Genomic DNA, 19,147 nt, shown 5'->3' with positions numbered 1-19,147 from the left:
GAGGGAGGCAGTGCAGGGTTGTTGGTGAGTTTTCCGAGCGTTTTCCGGTGTGAGGTGAAGGAGACGGTGAGAGAGTCGGCCTCTAGGCATGTGAAATGGCAGGATAGAAAACCTATCCTGTTTCACTCACATTCAAAGGAAAACACAAGCTATATTGTATCTTTACAGGTTTCAGCAGGCATGAAGCACACAGCAGTGTGGCATTACAATGCTGTGCCCTAATCATTGTGATGACTTGCTGTATCAAACCTTAGAAAATAGCAAGGTTTGACACACTCTCTTTTTCCAGACAATGACATGGAGGTTACAGAGGAGCAGCCGAAGGGAGGTGAGTGACAGAATATTTCATGGTTTGCCTTTTCACCTTAACACCTCCATTTAAAGCGTACGGTTGAGTGAGTGGTGCCGCTTTAACTTGTGACAGTGATTTGTTAGGTTTCATGCAGCCGAAGAAATTGAATGTTTATTCATCTGGTGACAAGTGGAATCGCAGGCCTGACACATCCCTGTTAAAAGCACTTTGTGTCAGGTACATTACATTACACAAGCTTACATCCACAGCTAATTCCCAACACCATTCTCTTCATCCAGTTTAGCAGCACAATGCCTTCAGACCACCTAAAGTGAGTGACAGAGAAACAGCAGAGTAGCATCCCCTCGCAGCATGTCCTGGGCCGTCGCACAAACATCACGTCAGTGCTTTTATCTCTGTACCATCTTGGCACCCGGCCTGCAACTCCCAGATACTGCTTATCAGGGTAAACTATTGACATTTATCTATGCGCTGATGTCCTGAATAAGCGCTGGTACACACAGAAAGCTTCACGGAAGTCTGTGTATTGTTTAAATAGCAGGAACAATAAATCCAATTAAGTTTGAGCTGGGGTTTTTTTTTTCTCCTTTGTAGACCAAAAAAAAACATCATTTTTATGAAATGTTTCCCTGATGGCGGATTTTCTTTCAGAGTACAAAAAGGATTCAGACCAGAGCCTCGCCCGGTCCAACTGCTGTTTCCCTCAAAGACGTCATTGAACACGTGCAGCCAACTAAGCAGAGAGCCCTGTTAGTTTTACAGTCCATCATAGGAGGTGTTCAGATTACCACAGTTGTAGGACCCAGGGTGCTATCAAAATGTTTTTCCTCCCCAAATCACCCACATGATTTGCCAATTACACGCATCTGTGTTTTCAATGAAAATCCATTTTGGGTGAACATAAAAGAGCTGTTTTTATAAGCAGCCTGTAAAATGTGATATTCTAGAGTGAAACAACGTGCACGTAATAGCTATATCATAAGGACTTGGCCGAGAGGAACTTGTGCTTTTGTTCAGGCCTAATCGACTCCGCTGTTGACTCGTTTTTTTCCCACCAGCAATTTTACAGTGCATACAGTATAATGAAGTAGCACCAGAGCAGTTCAAGCCAACTGAAATAACCCCTGATAATTCCTAGTCGTGTTGTAGCATCATGCCAGCCCTACCCTGCTTCACTTTGGCCTTGTTTGATGGGTCTCTGCAGCGGAGCCAAGAACTGGCCTTTTATTCTGCTCCACCGGCCAGAGTTTGAATCCATGCAGCTTGGAGCCTTTTCAAAGGTTCCAGTGACCGCCATTCATGGAATGGTGCTTTTGTCCCGGACTATACTCTAGAGTTGGTCAATCTCAAAGCCTCACATTCTTTCTTCTCTCTCACAGGATTCATTTTTTTGTCAGGCAGGTATAACCCCCCCCCCCCCCCCCCGTCCCACACCACCCCAAAAAAAGGGAGCCACCGAGTTCTCCCTCATGCTCTGGTGTCAGCTGAGACAGGAGGGCCAAGTTAGACTCATCGGTGTCATCTTCACTCACACCATCTCTCATCTAATATTGACAAGAGGGTTTAGTGACTGCGATGTGATGCCTCACTGAAACACTGTTTATTTCTGTTTACTCACAGATAACACGCCTCAGTCTACGAAATCCACAACCAAGGAAGAGAGCGACAGCAACAGAGGTACACCGGTTTGCGTGCATCTGCATGTGTCTTTGTTTAGCAGTGCTCTAATAAGGACTGCTTGTGTTTGAACGTGCCAGGTAGCATTACAGAGGAAACATTTGTTTACAGAAAAAGTATTTTGTATGCGTGAATTAATGAAGTGTGTTCTTGTTCGGTAATCATCTGTAATGGTCATTGCTCTCTAGTTTGCGTTCCTCTTTGGGGAAATGAATACAAGATGAAGCCTGGTCTTTTACAAAAGAATGTGTTCTTGGAGGCAAACTTGTTTAAGAAGCCATTATCTGGCTATTCTGCAGTTTCAGCCCCTTTGGATGTGTAATATTGAAACAATTATAGGCTTCTCCAATACGATGGACCAAAGATAATTAGATTCTTACACTGGAGGGTGTTAGTAGGCAATTAAAATCGTACACCATCCATTTGTCTTCAAGCCTAAAGGTTGCAGGGAATTTTTAAAGATAGCGGTCATGGTTGTTGTCTTTAAAGAAGCACATCTTCTCTCTGGCTGACTGTGAGAGGCTGGACTAGATAGCACAGTCACTTCAAGGCTGTCAATACACGCTGTGTTTTTAAGACAAAGCAGCCATTTCTGACTGCCTATTCAACATACCTTTCTGTAATCCACAGCCATAATTCAATGTGATTCACAAATTCAATCACCAGCATTAGGAGGGCATAAGTATTCTGTAATAATCTTTATAAATCCTAATTTATCAGGCCTGGCAGCTTAATAGTAACTAATCCATTCACAAAAGGCCTTGGCACAGCTTTCTAGCATGGGAACACTCAGTCCTTGAGACAACCTCTCTCACAGGAAGGGAATGAAATGATTCTGTACCGCCGACACTGTAAAGGTTAGGTCTGGTTCGATGTAGCACGTAGTAAGAATTAATCATAGAAAACACTCAGATGTCAAGATAGCAGGGAGCTAGCTGCAAAAACAGAGCGTCAGCTGTGTGAGATAGTTTAAGATCCTTGAGTCTCTTACTGCCGCCGCCGCCGCCGCCGTAAGACGTTCTTACAAACAGAAAATCCACATCCTGTCTACATGGCTGGCAAAAAAGGTCATGTATTTGATTTTGTCAATAAGTTGAGCACTTTTTTTGTTAGAATAAATTACACTATGCTGCAGGGTTTGGGGAGTGTGTCTGTCAATAATGTGTCCATGTGATCCATCACATTCGTCACACCCCCGAGGGGGGGGGATTCACACTCCACAAACCATGGGTCAGGCACAGGGGGCTTTTAGCCACAGTACAGATGAAGAGAAAATATTCTCAGATGTTCTTCCATGATAAACACACTGCTTAGTGACCTGAAGGCTATTATAGGGCCTCTCTGGCTGCCGCACAGCAACTGCTGCAGTTACAGTTGTTTCTGCACAAACATCGTGCTCCTCCAGCCACTGGGAGGGCGGAGAGAAAACTGTAGAAAGCACACAATTAACACAAACACCCAACTGTGTGAAAGTGCAAACATAAAACAGGAGCTTCTCCATCTTTTGATGAAACCATTTAAATGCATCTCACATTATGTCACTGCGTACGATATTATGCCGTTTGTTTGATCTGTTTTAATCCGATTGCCTCGAGCACTTTGGTTTATAAATGTGCTTCATGCGTACGGTTCAAAACACAGTATTTCTATGTAAAACTTTACAGAAATTTAAGAAAAAATATATGTACTCCAAGGTGAACCGAGCAAGTGAACAGAGATTATTTAAACTCTTCTTCAAAAGAGACCAGCGGATCTCGCTTCCACTACAAATAACCCTGAACTGTGTTTGTAACAGATTAACTGTGTGTGATGAGCTAAATTGTGATGTAATCCACATGAAACAGAAGCCTGCAGCTGCTGAGAGCTACAAAAAGACAGAGGCATAGAAGGCACGGTTGGGGGGATGGGGTGGCGTGGAGGTCTAGAGAGGATTCATGAGGTGCATCTTCAGGAGTTGCACCCAAACCCACAGTGAATCTCTTTCACCTTCATTTGAATACATCTCACAGTGACTCAACTCCTGATCACATTTTTTTTTTTGGAAGCATTAATGTGTGTCTCTTGTGTCCACACTGAGATGCAAGCGAGATGTCCTCCTCTCGTTAGCATCCCAAAACAACAACAGAAGATGGCAGCCATCCGTGAAGCTGCGCTATGATGTTTATTTGCTCTCCGAAGTGGAAGAAGAAGGTTCTGTCTTGTGCAGCTGAAGGCAGCAGCAGAGTGGGAAGCTGATTCCTGCAGCTGCTTTAGTTTCGGCTGTGCTCAGCGGCGCTACTGTCCAGAGGACCGTTTCCTACAGAGATGGATGAAGCCTGGGTGTCAAACCTGCAGTGGTGGACAAAGTACACAACCCCAGTACTTGCGTTAGAATACTCATACTCTTGAGTTAAGTTACTTTGGTTAATTGAGCGAAGTATATTTGCTTTTAAAAATACACATTTTGTTATATTAATGCATCGCTGTGATGGTTGCACAATGCATTTACATGTGATCATGTAGCTCTCTGAAACCCAGAGTTTAGTGAGGCTTGAAAATAGTCACCATGGGAATGAAATCACATAAAGGAAAATGGAAATCGAGTTCAGATTCAAATCAGTTTTCGTCTCCTGGGAGGAGCAGAAGTTGTGGCTTATCACATTTAAAAAGTATAAATAAAAAACAAAAGACCTCAAAGCTTTTTGGTGAAAAGTAACCAGTAATGATGAACTCTAGAGAAATGAAGAGGAGCACAATAATTGTCTTAAAAAGCTAAAGGCGTAAAAGTCATTAATTTGAAAAAAATTCAAGTACTTTTCCACTGTCCACCACTGCAAACCTGCTGATTTCCTAACAGACTTTGATTTTATTCCCAGAAGACTACAGAATACACACATACACACTCAGCCATAGTTCTAGCATGTAGTAAGAGCAGGGACAAGGCTGTAACATTTACACTGATGGTCGCTGTGGTTACAGCTCTTTGTATCCATAGATACTTCGATGGATCGGATCTCAGTGTCTGTCTTGTGTGAATCTATAACCGTCTTGTACATACATGTGGTCAAACTCAAGCTAAAAGACTTAAATTCAAGCGTAATGTGGTGTTTATTTGGTATCAGATTGGTGTTAGTGACCTCGCTAATACTAATCTGACAAGTCTGGATGCCGCAGGGGCGCAGTTAGATGTGAACTTTGAGTCAGGACCGGAGGAAGAGAAGGGGAGCTGGCGAGCCGTGTCCCCAAGCATGGATATGCAGATACATAACGCTGAGTGGGCCGGCGATCAACCTCTCCGCGGGATACCAGCTCTTGCTCTATGGCACTCTGTCAAACATCGCTGACAAATGCACACACATTTCACATTCAAAAGGTCTTTGAATGATAGCTTTTGGTCATCTCAGAGCCCTTTTTCCTTTTACATGTGTCTCATGAATTTTTCAAGCTCCTTTTTTTTTTTTTTACCTTTTTGTCCTTTGCTCCAGTCGGCTTTAATGGAAGGTGTGGTAGACAGTGCTGAGGAAAGACAGATGACATGGTTGGTTTGGTTGTGTGTGTGTGTGTGTGTGTGTGTGTGTGTGTGTGTGTGTGTGTGTGTGTGTGTGTGTGTGTGTGTGTGTGTGTGTGTGTGTTTTCCAAGTTAACCAGTTAGGACCTGAGCATTCAGTAGTGTGAAGGCAACTCACAATGGAGGCCATTTTGTTAGATGTTGTCATTTTTGAGGTGTCTGTTAAGGGTGAACTCTCATGAAAATGGGGGCCAGCAGTAACCCCAGGGACAGAGGCTTGGTTCCAGGTGTGTCACTGAGGCTCATACCTGATATGTAGTTTCACCTACATGAACCATTTTGTATCCATATGGGGGCTCGCCAGGTTGACCAAATCTATCACTGCATTTCAGTAGCTAGAGGAAGTGAAATGTTCTGTGTGATTTGTTCGGTTTACATACTCCTCCTCGCTGGTTCACCAGGTTCCTCTCAGTTTTGGTCAACACGATGTCAGGGATGGTGCTGATTTTACATTGTGAAGGAATTGTTGATCTCTAGCAAGTAGTGAGCCAAAAATTATACTGGAATTTCCACGTTTCACCACAGTGGAGGTATTGGTTTGTGCCTCAGCGCTCTACAGGAGACCCAGCCAGAAGACATCTCCATTCCAATATTGATTAAACCTACCAGCAACCGGAGGCGACCGTATGAAAGAAAATGAATTTACATTAATTACAGAGCGTGGTCGACACTTAATATAGATCAGCATGTGTTGGTGGGTTTATCAGTGTTGCCATAGCAGTCACGTGACATCATAACTCAGAAATACATTAAATGATCAGCCTTAACCTTCATGCATTCATTGAGGGACAACTCCTGACCACACAGTGTGATCTAGACGTAGCATCCTTTTTATTCATAGAGGTATATTGCCTATTTTCTGACACAGTGGTCTGCTTCTTCATGCAGAATCCAAATATCATTTAGTTTCATAACCGTGTAACTCTCTGGTAACAACACAATCACTGCGACCCACCCTGACATGCACCAAGGTGCGAGGGCCCACTTAACGCTGCTTGCAGCTTTTATCCACATTTCTATTCACGGCTGACAATGAGAGGCAGCTTTTACATGCTGAGAAATCTCCTCTGTAGTTGCTGTTTACTCAATGACAATGCAAGTAGGACACAGTGGGAAGGTTGCATATCAACATCTAAATAGTTTATGTCCTTGTGATACTTTACCCCAGGATCTGTTGTTGTCATAAATAAAACATTTACGTGTCTGTGAGATGTGTTTTCAGCAAAATGCTACAGTGCGGCTGCTCACTTAACACAAGTGCAGGCAAATTCCATTTTGTCTTTATATTTCTAAAAAGAGAATTCAGGGTGGGGAATTGACACTAAAAGTCTTGAGGTGTGGGTTTTGGCTGTAGTCATGAAGTGAAGTATGTCAGACCCTGATTCACAGTGAAGGCAGTTTAATACAATGAGTGTTGGGCAGGAAAGCTGTGGCAATGCTGCCACCTGCTGGTGAGAGCAGCACAGAGGCGGCCATGGCCGGGTTTGCCTGTGTGGAGAGAATCTGCTCTAATTGGACTTATCTTGAAGCTATTATAAATCACATCTAGCCGACATGGAATGTTTTGTTGTTGTGTTTATCCACAATCTGTCCCTTAGCATCCTTTATCACAAATTGAACACTGTTGCATTCTATAAGACAAATATGAATGATCAAATAACAGGGAGGAAATTGCGTTCAGCCTGTTGTCGTATCTGATAAATTGTTCTTGGCTCATTTTCGACAGATATAACCATCATTGAAACATTTGAAATGCAGAAGCAACATTCAGTGTGACCTCAGACAGTGAAGCCTTCATCTTAACCTGCTTTCCCAATGAAGTATTCCTCTCAGCCCTCTGTGTGAGGCTCCATCTCAAAATGGCAGTCATGATTAATAGAAAGGATTGCCATCTACAGTGTGTCACCAGCATTCTGCTTGATGGACAGAGGCACTTGAGACAAACATGCAGCACTGGTAGAACTGGCCTTTTTCCCATTTAATAGCGGCTGGCATTTTTATTGTTCTGAGTGCAGGGCAAAATTGCGTAGATATGGAAAAATGGTTTCTCACTGCAGCTTGTTAAAAAAGCAATTATAGAAGCAGCACAATAGCCATTGTAGAGCATGTTCTCTTATTGGTGTCATGGCTTTCATTTACTCAGTTTGTCCCAAATGTCATCGGTTTATATGTGTGGGTGTGTGTGAGAGAGAGAGAGAGAGCGAGAGAGGGGGGTAATGTAGAGGCAGGGATAAGAGATATGATGCCAGAATTAAACTTGTTTCATGCTACTCCAATAATCTGCCTTTGTCAAATAGGTGGTTCTTATTCTGCAACGGTAGCTGAGGCAGTTGTAGAGTATCAGGGCGGATACTCTCTGGACTGAATGTCAGTGAGTTTCCCCTGTGTGTCATGGCCTGTTGCACTTCTATCTCCTCTATATAGTCTGTTTATCATTTTTAATGGCTGTTGTGATGGTATTTTATATATATATATATATATATATATATAAAATAATGTACTCACAGATCTACTCAAGTCGCTGCTCAATTAGCTTGGGAACCTACTTAGTAGTTAAAACATGTTGAAGCGTCCTCATTCCAATCTTGAAGGAAATAATGAATCAGATTGTATTACTTGTTGATTTCTTTTGATGCCGAGTCATATTCTTTCATTTTTGTTCTTATTTTTCCTCATAATTTCTGGCTGTGTTCTTTGACTTCGATCATCCAACCATGTGTTGACTGTATTCCTCACTTGAGTGTATTTTCACTTTAGCTGCCACAGGCAGGATGAGGGGTTATATGAATATAAATTGTCCCTGCCATTTTTAGGATGCATGGGAAGAAAACCTCACTATTCAAATTCATTTCTGATTCACTGATTAAAGAAATGCAATGTGCAAATCTACATTGTGAAAGAGAAGCAAGTGAGTTTTTAAATGCGATGCCAGCTCCAAAATTCCTTTTCCTCGACGAGACAAACAGTTTGTGATCCTTTGTGTGACTGGCTGCTTTGTTTTCTGAAATGAATGACTGGTGTTATTGCCATGCATGTTTGTGTTTGGCTGATGGATCTCTCCTCTCCCTTTTCAGACAAAGAGGAAACAGGTGATGAAGAGGAGGGTGACAATGGTAATGTAGCTCTACGGACCATTAACATGTTCAGAGCCCCTTGGCTCTCCCAGTGCTTCTCTGTATCATTCGTCATCAAAAATTGAATTTGCTATTCGCTCCAGTTCAGTCTTTCCATCCACCATTCTCACAAAAAAATGTCTCTCATCACAGAAGCACGGAACAAAGAAATCCCTCAATTATGTATGGCTTTAGAAGTGACATTCTTTTCCCCCCTCTTTTTTGTCACTTAATTTATGCATGTCTTTGTGGTTCCATTGCTCTCATACTGCAGTACAAAGACAAAGCTTAAAGGGGAGGAATTAAAAGGCTGTTTGGGGTGATATGGAAAGCGAAGTCAGGCACTAACACTCAGATGTTCCCTTTCTATTTCTAGATGCGGTGGGAATTGAGGACGTGGTGATGCAGAGTCAGAACCTCGGTATGGTACCTTCACATCCACGTGTTGAACTGTTAGAGAGAAGGTTCAGAGCTGGCCGACACACACACGGCTCTTGTTTCTGTCTTGGCGTGTGTGTGTGTGTGTGAGAGAGAGAGAGAGAGAGAGAGAGTGTGGAGCCCAACCTGATCAGTCGTGTTAGCAGCAGCAGGGAACACACTCCTCTAAATGTGTCTGTGCATCCTGGTTCAACAGCCCCTGAGACTGATGGCTCAGAGAGGGAGATGCTTACATGAATGTCTTCCTCACATAGGTACAACCATTAACTTTGAGCAAGCGTCATTCCTCTCTTTCTCAACATCCTCTGAGCTCCCGCTGCATATAATTAACATTCTGGATTTGCATACTGGCAGCAAGCAGCGCCTCCTCTGTTTTTATTGTATTCAAATCTCATCCCATTGACAAAGTTTTGACAGATAGGTCCTCAACGAACATGAATTTTGTGGATATCCTATGAGAGTGTTATTGCAAAAAGCAGCCTTGGGATGTTATCCAAAACCTGAAATGTGTAATTACTTTCTCGTGAGACACGAGCAGATAAGTAGCAGTGACAGCGAGCACAGATACAGTTTAAAACCCCACCTGCAGAACAATTCAGACAAAAATGCAGTCGTTGCAATATTTATGTGTGTGTGTGTGCGTGTTGCAAGTGGAAACAAGAGACCGCAGATCAATGTATTCAATACTGCGGTCTTGGTTACTTTGTTAAAACTAACCTTTGTGCACAGATCTTATCGGCATTCCCTCTTGGAGTGAGCACATCATTCTTCCAGCGTAATTAGGTTTCCATTATTTTTAGGGTTGTTGATTTAATGTGATAACAAGTCCTTTTAATACCGCTAATTGTTGGCACATTTATGCCAGACAAATGTATGTAACTGTTTTGATAATTCAGACACATGACTTGCAGCAGAGACAGAACTACTGCAGTTCTGCTGCCCAGGTACTACTGGACCTCGCTCAGAAGCCACAGCGTGTTGTTACTATTAGATGTTAAAACGCCCCACGTTGTGTCATCTCTGCCCCTTTGTTCTGAACCTTTATAGTTTTCTTTCCTATTAGACATTTTTTTGTAATTGTATGTTGTTAATGTGGTCTCCGCTATGTAGATGACGGTCGTAAACAACGGAGGGCACCTAACATTCATAAGATATGTAAGGCTGTTTTCTGCAGGATGATATGTTCAAATAAGAGTTTTCACATCAGCCAACATGTACGCAGATTCAGAAAATCAGCCAGTGAATTAAAAAAGTATACAGTATATTTTATTCTTTAAAGTTAATGTTTTGCACCTAAAAAAATGTGGGATTGGGCTGCCATTAATCACGGTTACTGCTTTATCTCACAGCCCTAATTATATGAAATAAAGTACAAGTAAATATCATATATGACCTGAAAATGCTTCAAACAAGGAACAATAAATGAGCTGTATCAAACATCTACGTAGAAAAGCTCAGAGTGCTTAGAGCCAGCACTTCAGTTACAGCTTTTCTAAATGTTTTCTCCCTGTCCTGTCAAACACTTCTCCTCTCGCACTGGGAAAGAGCAACCTGTTGATATGAAAATGTTTCTGTCAGGAGTAATGAAGTATAAGCTTGTCTTCCTTCCGCTTGTATCAGGCTTTATTGTGAAGACTTGACTCGCTGTACTGTAATGGATCCTTTCAAAACTTACTTCTTTGTGTATTTTTGATGTTGATGTTTGCCATCCAGACGAGTATTCAGGACAGGAGGAACCATATCAAGAAAAGGATGAAGATCGAAATGAAACCCAAGACAAAGACGATGATGCAGGCTTCGACAACAAAAGAGAGGAAGACAAAAGTGTCGACGACAACAACACGGAGAACAATGAAGACAAAGGTATGTTAGGGAACATACGTGTGCTTCCCGGCACATGAAAGATTTTGTGGAAGAGTTGTCAGGCACACACTGGAAAAGTGTTGGGTTGACGTTGTTAGTATTTTCTTACTGTAACACAAGATTGGACGGACAGAAATGCATGAGACTTTGATGGCTGACATAATGACAGCACTGCAACGCTGGAGGGGAAAAGAGATGCAGCTTTTCGCTGTGTTAAATTGATCTGCCAGAAAGTTTAGTAGCTGTTTCCTCGGCCCGTGCTGGCAGACAGACAGGTGAAAACACAACTTCCTCTGTGTAGCTAATGACAACATACCAGAGGATGTTTACATTTTTTGTCTTCCAGCATTCTAAAATTACATGTTTGGCAGTAGGAAACCTGCAGCACTCAGGCTCTGCTCTGGTGTTCTTTATTTCTTCCTCTCAGCGCATGAGTAAATGCGCATGTATCAGTGAGCACGGAAGAAGAAGAGCGCGCTGAGGAGAAACTGGCTCAGATTCTGAGCCCTATCGCAAATTGGACATACAATAATTGATCTCTGGAGCTTGGTTGCACACACAAACACACACACACACACACACACACACACACACACACACACACACACACCTGTCGTGGTGGTTTTTATCAATCCAAACTGCGGCCACTTAGTCTGCGGCAAGCTTTTGTTTTGACTCATGTCCTTCTTGTAAGTCCAGTTCACTCAAAAGACACAAGAATGAGTTGAACACAATTACAAGCTCATCCTGAACCAAGCCGATGTTTAGCTGACCTCTTCTTCACAGCTTCAGGTTATATTAGCGCCTACTACAAGCACCCGCCTCCTATCGAACTACGGCTTTGCTAACAAAATATGAAGCAGCTGTGCCTACATCACCTACTCTACAATTCAATATACTGTAACTGCCACTACAGCGCAATCAGTCTCCACATTTAAACTTCAGCGCCTCTTTCACCTAAAAAGCGTACTAGGCCATTTTTCCAATGGCTGCATCACTTCTTAGTGACTCCAGACGTTTTACTCCGCGTCCACGCTCACCTGCCACCACCTCCTGGCTGACGTTAAACTGCTGGATCTGTAGGAGGTGTGGGAAGGATGAGAGACGTGACATGGATTTGTGACTGACATAGCATCAGAGTTTTGCTTCATTTTTCAGCAGGGGAAGAGCCACCTGCTGAAAAGACAGAAGATGATGATGCAGGGAAGTCCAACGTAGAGATGGAAGGTAAGCTCGGACTGAGTTTGGTTACTTTGCCGCGTTTGTATTCTAATTCAGCATTGCTGTTCTTTTTCATTTTTATTATGCTGTATGGAAAACTAGTTTTCCCCTGGAGTTACTCTCTACCTTTCCAAGGACTTTGCCTTCGCTAGCAAAACACATTTCTAGAAGCCATGTTGGTAAAACAACAATAACATGGCTTGTAGCAACCATTAGTGATGGCTGTTTGTGCTTCGTTAGAGGATGAGCCTGGCAGTATTTTGCATTTCATCTCAAATAATCCCTTGAAAAGCCAAATCAAATATTAATTGATCCTCCAATCACGTTTTGTGTGTGTGTGTATACAAAGCCTGGTCTTGCTTTGTTATTCCTGTGTGATCTAATGTTATTCAAAAATGATTTCAAAAAAACAACATCGTATTTTTATTTTCAGTCAATGTCGCATCCCGTCAGGCACAACACACACCCAGCAGAGCATCTCATGTTCATCCACAGATGAATATAGTGCATCAGATGCAGTATCAGCGATGTTTGCTGAAAACTACTGTGGGCAGATGTTTTAGGAGGCACGTTCAGTGAAACCTCTGTGTTTGGAATCTCTCTTTGGAAGCGTTGATCTTTGAGCTCGGTACCAAAGTTAGTTTAGGGAAGTTAGAAAGTATTTAAAGACAATGAATCTGTTGTTGGTGTTGACATCTGACATGACAAAAATACAGAATACATCCTTGTTCCCCACGTTTGAGTCAAGAAGAACCAAACAAAGGTTTTAAAAAACAGCTGACTTCAAATTAAAATATGCTCCACAGATCTTTTCTCTCTGCTGCAGTCAGGTAGTCATATATTTAGCATGTATTTGCATTCACTCACTGGAGTTTATCTGGAGGATGAAGCCAGCCGTTCAGTTAAGACCTCTGCTCTCCCGCTGCAGCAGTATTTTTCTTTGGCTCACATTGTCACTGATTAACCGTATTCTCCGGAGCAGCTGAGGGTAGAATTGTGCACCCCTGCCTGCATTAACACAAAGGTCTAAGTCATTCTCACACCTCTATTTCACTTTCTCTTTGACTGACATTCAATTAATTTAGGGTGAGAGTGAACATTCTGGATAGATCTGTCTGAGCTAGGGCTCTCTCTGAAAAGCCATTGCAAAACGTCCTACAAAGTCTGCAGCCTTTCCATCACTGGACAGCTTCCCTCCAGCCTGTTGATTGTGTCTTGCTGAGCCTGCCAGTGTCTGTCACTGTCCAGAGCTGCCACGGGCTGGCGGTGCGCCGCCACTGTCAAGTAGTAAACAGCGGTGTCATTCCTGATTGCAGGCAGATTGCATTTTGTGTGAAGGAGCCGGGCCCGGGACAGAGCACAGACCAAAATTGTCTGAGATATTGAATCTCATGTAGGCCAACAGAGGCCGACGTAGCCAAGCGTAACCAGCCATTCACAGGACAGGACCAAACGATTCCCGAGCAAATACCCTTTATTAGGAATAATAACTGTAATCAGGCTCACTGCTCATGGCTATAGAGGTTAAATCTGCTTCATTGAAAGGAGTAATAAAACGGCTCATAATGATGGGAGGAATGAGTCATGAATCTAACAACTGAAGGGAATCTGAATATGAGGCTGCTATACACACGCGCGCACGCACACACACACACACACACACACACACACACACATACACACACACACACCTTGCCTCACCTACCATCCTTTTTCACGGTTTGACCTTTTCTTAAATTCACAATCAAGTAGTGATTTGCAAGTCAAATAAGAGAGAGGCAGTAACCTCTCTACTCATCACACACCTCCTTCCTGTCACATGCTCGCTGAAACAGGAAAGACACATTCAAGGTTTAAAACAAACACATAGATTATTGGAGGAAAACATTAGAATAGAAATGTACTGCTGCAGTGCCCACAGGTTATATATCCATGTGGTTATTGTGAAGCTTTTTGTCCTCCTGTGTCGAGGTAAGCGCTTCAAACAGGTTTGTCACGGAGTAACGGAGCGTCGCGGGGGCCGCGGGAGTGGAATCAGCGTGAACCGGTCTTTATTGCTGTACATCATCAGAGGGTGTGGCCTGTTCTCGATTACATTTTACAAAGTCTAAAAACACAAAACATCATATGTTTTTCTGATGTTCACTTATGAAAACGACCTACAGTGAAAGTACATTAATAACAGTTAGTTAATGCTAAGTTTTATCAATGGAATGTAGAACTGGACAACATCGGGAAAACTTGACTTTGTGGTTTTATTTTTTTTCCCTGCAATGTGATATGATACATTAGTGAACTGTAAACAAATGGCTAACTAAGCACTACTACAGTAGGGGCTATCAAGCACTAACTAACTGCTATTAATGTTCCAGAGTGTTAACAAGTCACGAGCCATCAGTCACCAGACAATCTCCTGCAGACTTCCCCGTGATGATGACAAATACAGATGTTTCCTGTCATTCCCAGTCCAGACTCCCTTTAAAAATTCTGTGATTTTACTGCAGCAGCTGTCTGCTCAGACTCTGAGGCTCCTGTTTAGCAGGCCCAGTCATTTGGCCTCCAGGAAGGACACAGGGAACTCTATGTTGTAGACGGACCCTGCTGCAGCTCTTCACCGTCTGCTGGCATGAAAAGGGAAGTAAAATGAGGGCCGCAAAGCGATGAGACAAAGCTGTCCTCCTACCTGACACTGCCCCGCACCTTCCGCCGTTCTGGCCGCTTGTCGAAGGCGTCAACAAAATCAGATTTGAGCAGATTTGTTTGTGGCGAGCTGGTTGCTGCGGGTATGTAGCTATTTCTCAGAGCAGGGATGATTTTGGTTTAGCAGGTTGCCATGAAACCGAGTCATCCAGTGAGTAACGCCAGCAGCAGCTGAGCATTAGCTGTCAGCAAATCCCCGTTGTGAACACGCTGCCAGCCACACAGCAGGGTTTGAGTCTTCTTTATGACTGTTTAAGTTGTGTGCACTGATTCATGCCTCGGCTTAAACGTTGTCATAGCGCGAGGCCTCCGTCGTGAACGTCGTCGTAAACAGGTCACACTCGCGCGCGCTGACAGACATTTCTCCACGGCGCTCACAAGTATCACCCTTTGCATTGACACATTTGCATCCACACGCTGTCGCCACTGTGTCGACACCCTGCTGTTCTCACACACAACTATGTGCACACGTTGACGCGTGTCACTAAATAATCAAAGTGAAGGAAAACAGCTTTCTGTTCTGTTCATTTCCAACCTTTGTCGTCATTATCACATGTTAATAGAATGATTGCTAACGATAGCAACGATACCCCCTCTGGGGTGAAGATGTAGGACAGCGCTGACTTCTTATTTGTCCATACGTCATTTATTATATCAGCCTACAGTAAAATGTTTAAGCTTTTAGTCTCGGCTCTAAAGATAAATCAGACCAGCAGTGCAAATAGCTTTTATGTGAATAGCACAAGTAAGAACGCAGAGCCATAACATCCGAACGATTCACATAACAAATATGATATTGCAGAGATTTATGTATCTCTCTAGGAAATCCATATGGAGCCCAGATATCTAAGGTGATAGGCACAGGAACGATTTGTATTTTAAATAAGGCAACATGTTCCACCATTTGAATTCTATTAGATATCTGCTTGCACAGGCAATGAGATTCTGAGGCTGATATCTGGTTAGAAAGGCTCACCAAATTGAGTCAGAATCCAAGCATCCTTTCTTTATGAATATTCATAACATACTTTGAAAATGGAAATGGAGGCTACATTGTTATTGTGTTTGAAATGTCTATCCAGCAAGCCTTGTTCTGGTGAATTTTGAGAGTGGGCAACCGCTTCAGTAAGCTCATGGAACACCCATAAATTAAAATAACTGTCTTTGCCTAAAGCGAGGAATAAATAAATCTGAGTTGTGAACAAATTGTTTTTCCTTCATGCAGTGTGATTCTCCTACAGGAGTCGATAGCTATTGTCTTAGCTCTGAAGGTAAGATTTAATGGCTGCACGGATTCAATGCCACTGAGTACACAGCAGCTCATCCCACTTTCAAATCAAACTTTGAGCAAGTTCCTCCTGTAAAGGCATCAGCATGATACAAAGACACACACTAAATAAGGTGTGTAGTTCACAGCAGCCGGGGTCTGAGATAGTGGGTCCTGCTACAAAGTTCCTCCTGTAAAGGCATCAGCATGATACAAAGACACACACTAAATAAGGTGTGTAGTTCACAGCAGCCGAGGTCTGAGATAGTGGGTCCTGCTACACTGCCCGCCAGTTTTATCTTCACCCATTAATGCCAGCAACAGTGTGTTTCTGAGCACAGACAGACTTGCAGTTGAATCTGAATCTTTAATTTATGTATCAGAGTTCTTATGTTTTCCTGCCTTTGACAAAGTTGGCGCCATTCAAGAAGATACAGAAAACATCAGAGCGGGAGACGTTTTGTCAGCTGAACAACAGACTTTCGACGCATTCTCCACGCTGACAGTTGTTTTGAACGATTCTGACAGGAAGTCAAGCAACTTTTTTGTTAGCATGAGTTGCTAAGCTAAAAGTATTCCATCACCTGATTGTGCTCTGTGCTGTGTATACACCACACACACACACACACACACACACACACACACACCTCCCTATTTCTTCATGATCAGTAAGCTTGTGATGCATTGATTCTTGGGTTTCGAGTCATGAATGTTCACATATAAGCTATACAGGCCTATTAAGGCCAAATGACTCCTCGAGCAAAGACAAGTGCTGTAACAGCCTCTCACTCTGCCTGGCTGGATGCAGGTGGGGCGGACCAGTAGGGGACAGACTGGAAGGGCTTACTAAAGCCAGGCAGGAAGGACCCTGCAGGGGTGACAGGCAGGAAGCGGATGGAGACACAAACTGACCCAGCTAGCCATCACAACAATCTCCACTTCAACACAACTGACAAGACACAATTAGACCTTCCCAGAGGCTGCTGGCATCCATGTTCCCTCTGCTCAAGTCTGTCTTCTCTGTGTCCTTTTCTCTCCACTTGTGTTGTTAGAAACATCAACACTCTCCTGTCCATCTCCAGTACATCGTCACTTGACTGTCTCGTTGTCTTGACTTTCCATCTCTATATGTTTTGATGCCAGGATGTGGTGATGATGTTGACGACTGCTTTGCTTAGGAAGTTTGTGCGGCCCAGAAGAGGAAGCCCAGCTGGATCAGCATGGGGCTTCCCTACTCTCTGTTACAAGATCCGCTCGGGATTAAAAGAATGCATCAAAAATGAAGGTCCAATAAATCCCTCTCTAACAACTGTCATGAGAATTGGAATTATTCTCTTAGTTGCTAGTGTTGTTTTGGGGACATCATCGATTTCTGCGTCTTTTACGATAGAGTGTAAGTGTGACACAACAACAAGCAGACACAAACGGCTTCTGAAATCTGACTGACTGGCCAATGGAAAGGTGCACACAGCCGTGGATGCTCTGGTATTTAAAAGAATCCAGTACAAAGAGATTTAATCCATTCCAAATCAAGAGTTCTTCCTTTCCATCGGCAGCTAGAATAATTTATCGTTATAATCCTCTGAATGTGTTGTTGCTTTGCATTCATGTTGTTCGGGCTGCAATAGCGAAAGGATTTGAAGCTTTGCTTAATTGGCTGTTTTGTGCCCTTTTGTCTCAGTCCTTTGTGAGCAGCGGGACACTGGTGATGAAAATCTAACTCCGGAGAGTAATGTGGTCCTTCCCCAGAGTTGTCAGCACACAATTAACTTTTGGCATAACATTGTACACTGTAACACTGAGTGCCTCCTCAGGGAGCGAGCTACGACTGGCTGAAGACATTAGACTAGGCTTGTGTTTTATGGCTTTTTACTCTGACTGAGAACATCCAGGAGCAGCAGTTCCGCCGTTGGCAGCCCTGCTGAGCTGTTGTGTGTGAGCGCTGTGAGGTCACTACCCCACCATCTTCACCTCCTCTTATTTATGCAGATTTTATTGTTGAGTTTGGCTGTGCTGCTCCCTCCTAAACTCCATTTGACTCCTTGTTTTGACTTGCTATGCTAATTTCAGGTCGATGGATATGAAATTAGACCTTTTTTTTCTGGTGATTTCAAATAGCTTTTCAATAATCCCTCCGCAATCTGTTGCAGTCTGGGTGAACTCGGTTCTTTCTGTCATTCCTCTGCTCTGCAGCATTTTACAGCATCCTCCTGGTGATGAGAATCACAGGGGAGAAACACGGATCTGGAGATGGAGAATAGACCGACATTGTGTACAATGTCCATTATGCTGGTCACCTCTGGCCCACAAGCAGGCTTCAAAGAGAGGGAGCCTCACTGGCTATGAGGGACACACACTTTCTGTTCTCCTTTGAAGCTCCTCTTTTGATCAGCTCTCTTATCCTGTTTCTCTCCCCCTCTGTTTGCTTCACAAAAATGGCAAATGAATAAACTCAGAGCAGAGTGACAATTTATCAGCCAGCAGAGATGCAACAAATGTGTGTTTGAAATGTCTGGAGCACATTTCAGACTCCCCCCCTCTCTCTCTCTCTCACTCTCTCTCTCTCTCACACACACACACACACACACACACACACACAGCCTTTAACAATGCTCACGCATAGGAGACATGGTTTGAGTGATCTCTGTATGGGTTGCCTGTCTCCTGGAGGCAGCGAGGAAGGTTTGATGGCAGCGATACTTGAAAACAGAAGTAAACCCAAGTGAGATGCTGCCTGACAACAATGGTCTTTGAGACTCGAAGATAACAGTTGGGTTGTGAGACGTTAACCCCAGGGCTTTCCCTGCCTGCTGACTCAAAGGCAGGTCACCTTGTATTACTGCCCACCACCTGATTTGATTCCTGTGCTGCAGAGATGACGTTATTTTTGTAGGCCAACCTGAAATTAGCATCATCCTGGGTTCCCTTGACCATTGGCCAAAGGGAATTTGAACATTTGAACATTTGATTTTGGATTCTTGTCAAAAAAAAAAATGGTGGTCAACAAA

The 19,147-nt window shown here is 43.2% G+C and overlaps 1 protein-coding gene across 2 annotated transcripts in view; it reads left to right on the top strand.

Annotated features, from left to right (window-relative positions):
* Window positions 1-19,147, top strand: part of macrod2 (mono-ADP ribosylhydrolase 2) — a 439,675-nt gene that overhangs the window by 408,152 nt on the left and 12,376 nt on the right. For both annotated transcript variants that reach the window (XM_086180851.1, XM_086180850.1), the window contains exons 10-15: window positions 290-328; window positions 1,934-1,990; window positions 8,612-8,650; window positions 9,027-9,071; window positions 10,802-10,951; window positions 12,110-12,178. In XM_086180851.1, coding sequence (XP_086036977.1) covers window positions 290-328; window positions 1,934-1,990; window positions 8,612-8,650; window positions 9,027-9,071; window positions 10,802-10,951; window positions 12,110-12,178 — 399 coding nt within the window. The remainder of the gene's footprint in view (window positions 1-289; window positions 329-1,933; window positions 1,991-8,611; window positions 8,651-9,026; window positions 9,072-10,801; window positions 10,952-12,109; window positions 12,179-19,147) is intronic.

The sequence above is a fragment of the Aulostomus chinensis genome, chromosome 16 (assembly GCF_037954235.1).
Source record: "Aulostomus chinensis isolate RoL2024-O1b breed Wild chromosome 16, RoL_Achi_v1.0, whole genome shotgun sequence".
Lineage (NCBI taxonomy): Eukaryota > Metazoa > Chordata > Actinopteri > Syngnathiformes > Aulostomidae > Aulostomus > Aulostomus chinensis.
This window is presented reverse-complemented; position numbering and strand designations above follow the sequence as displayed.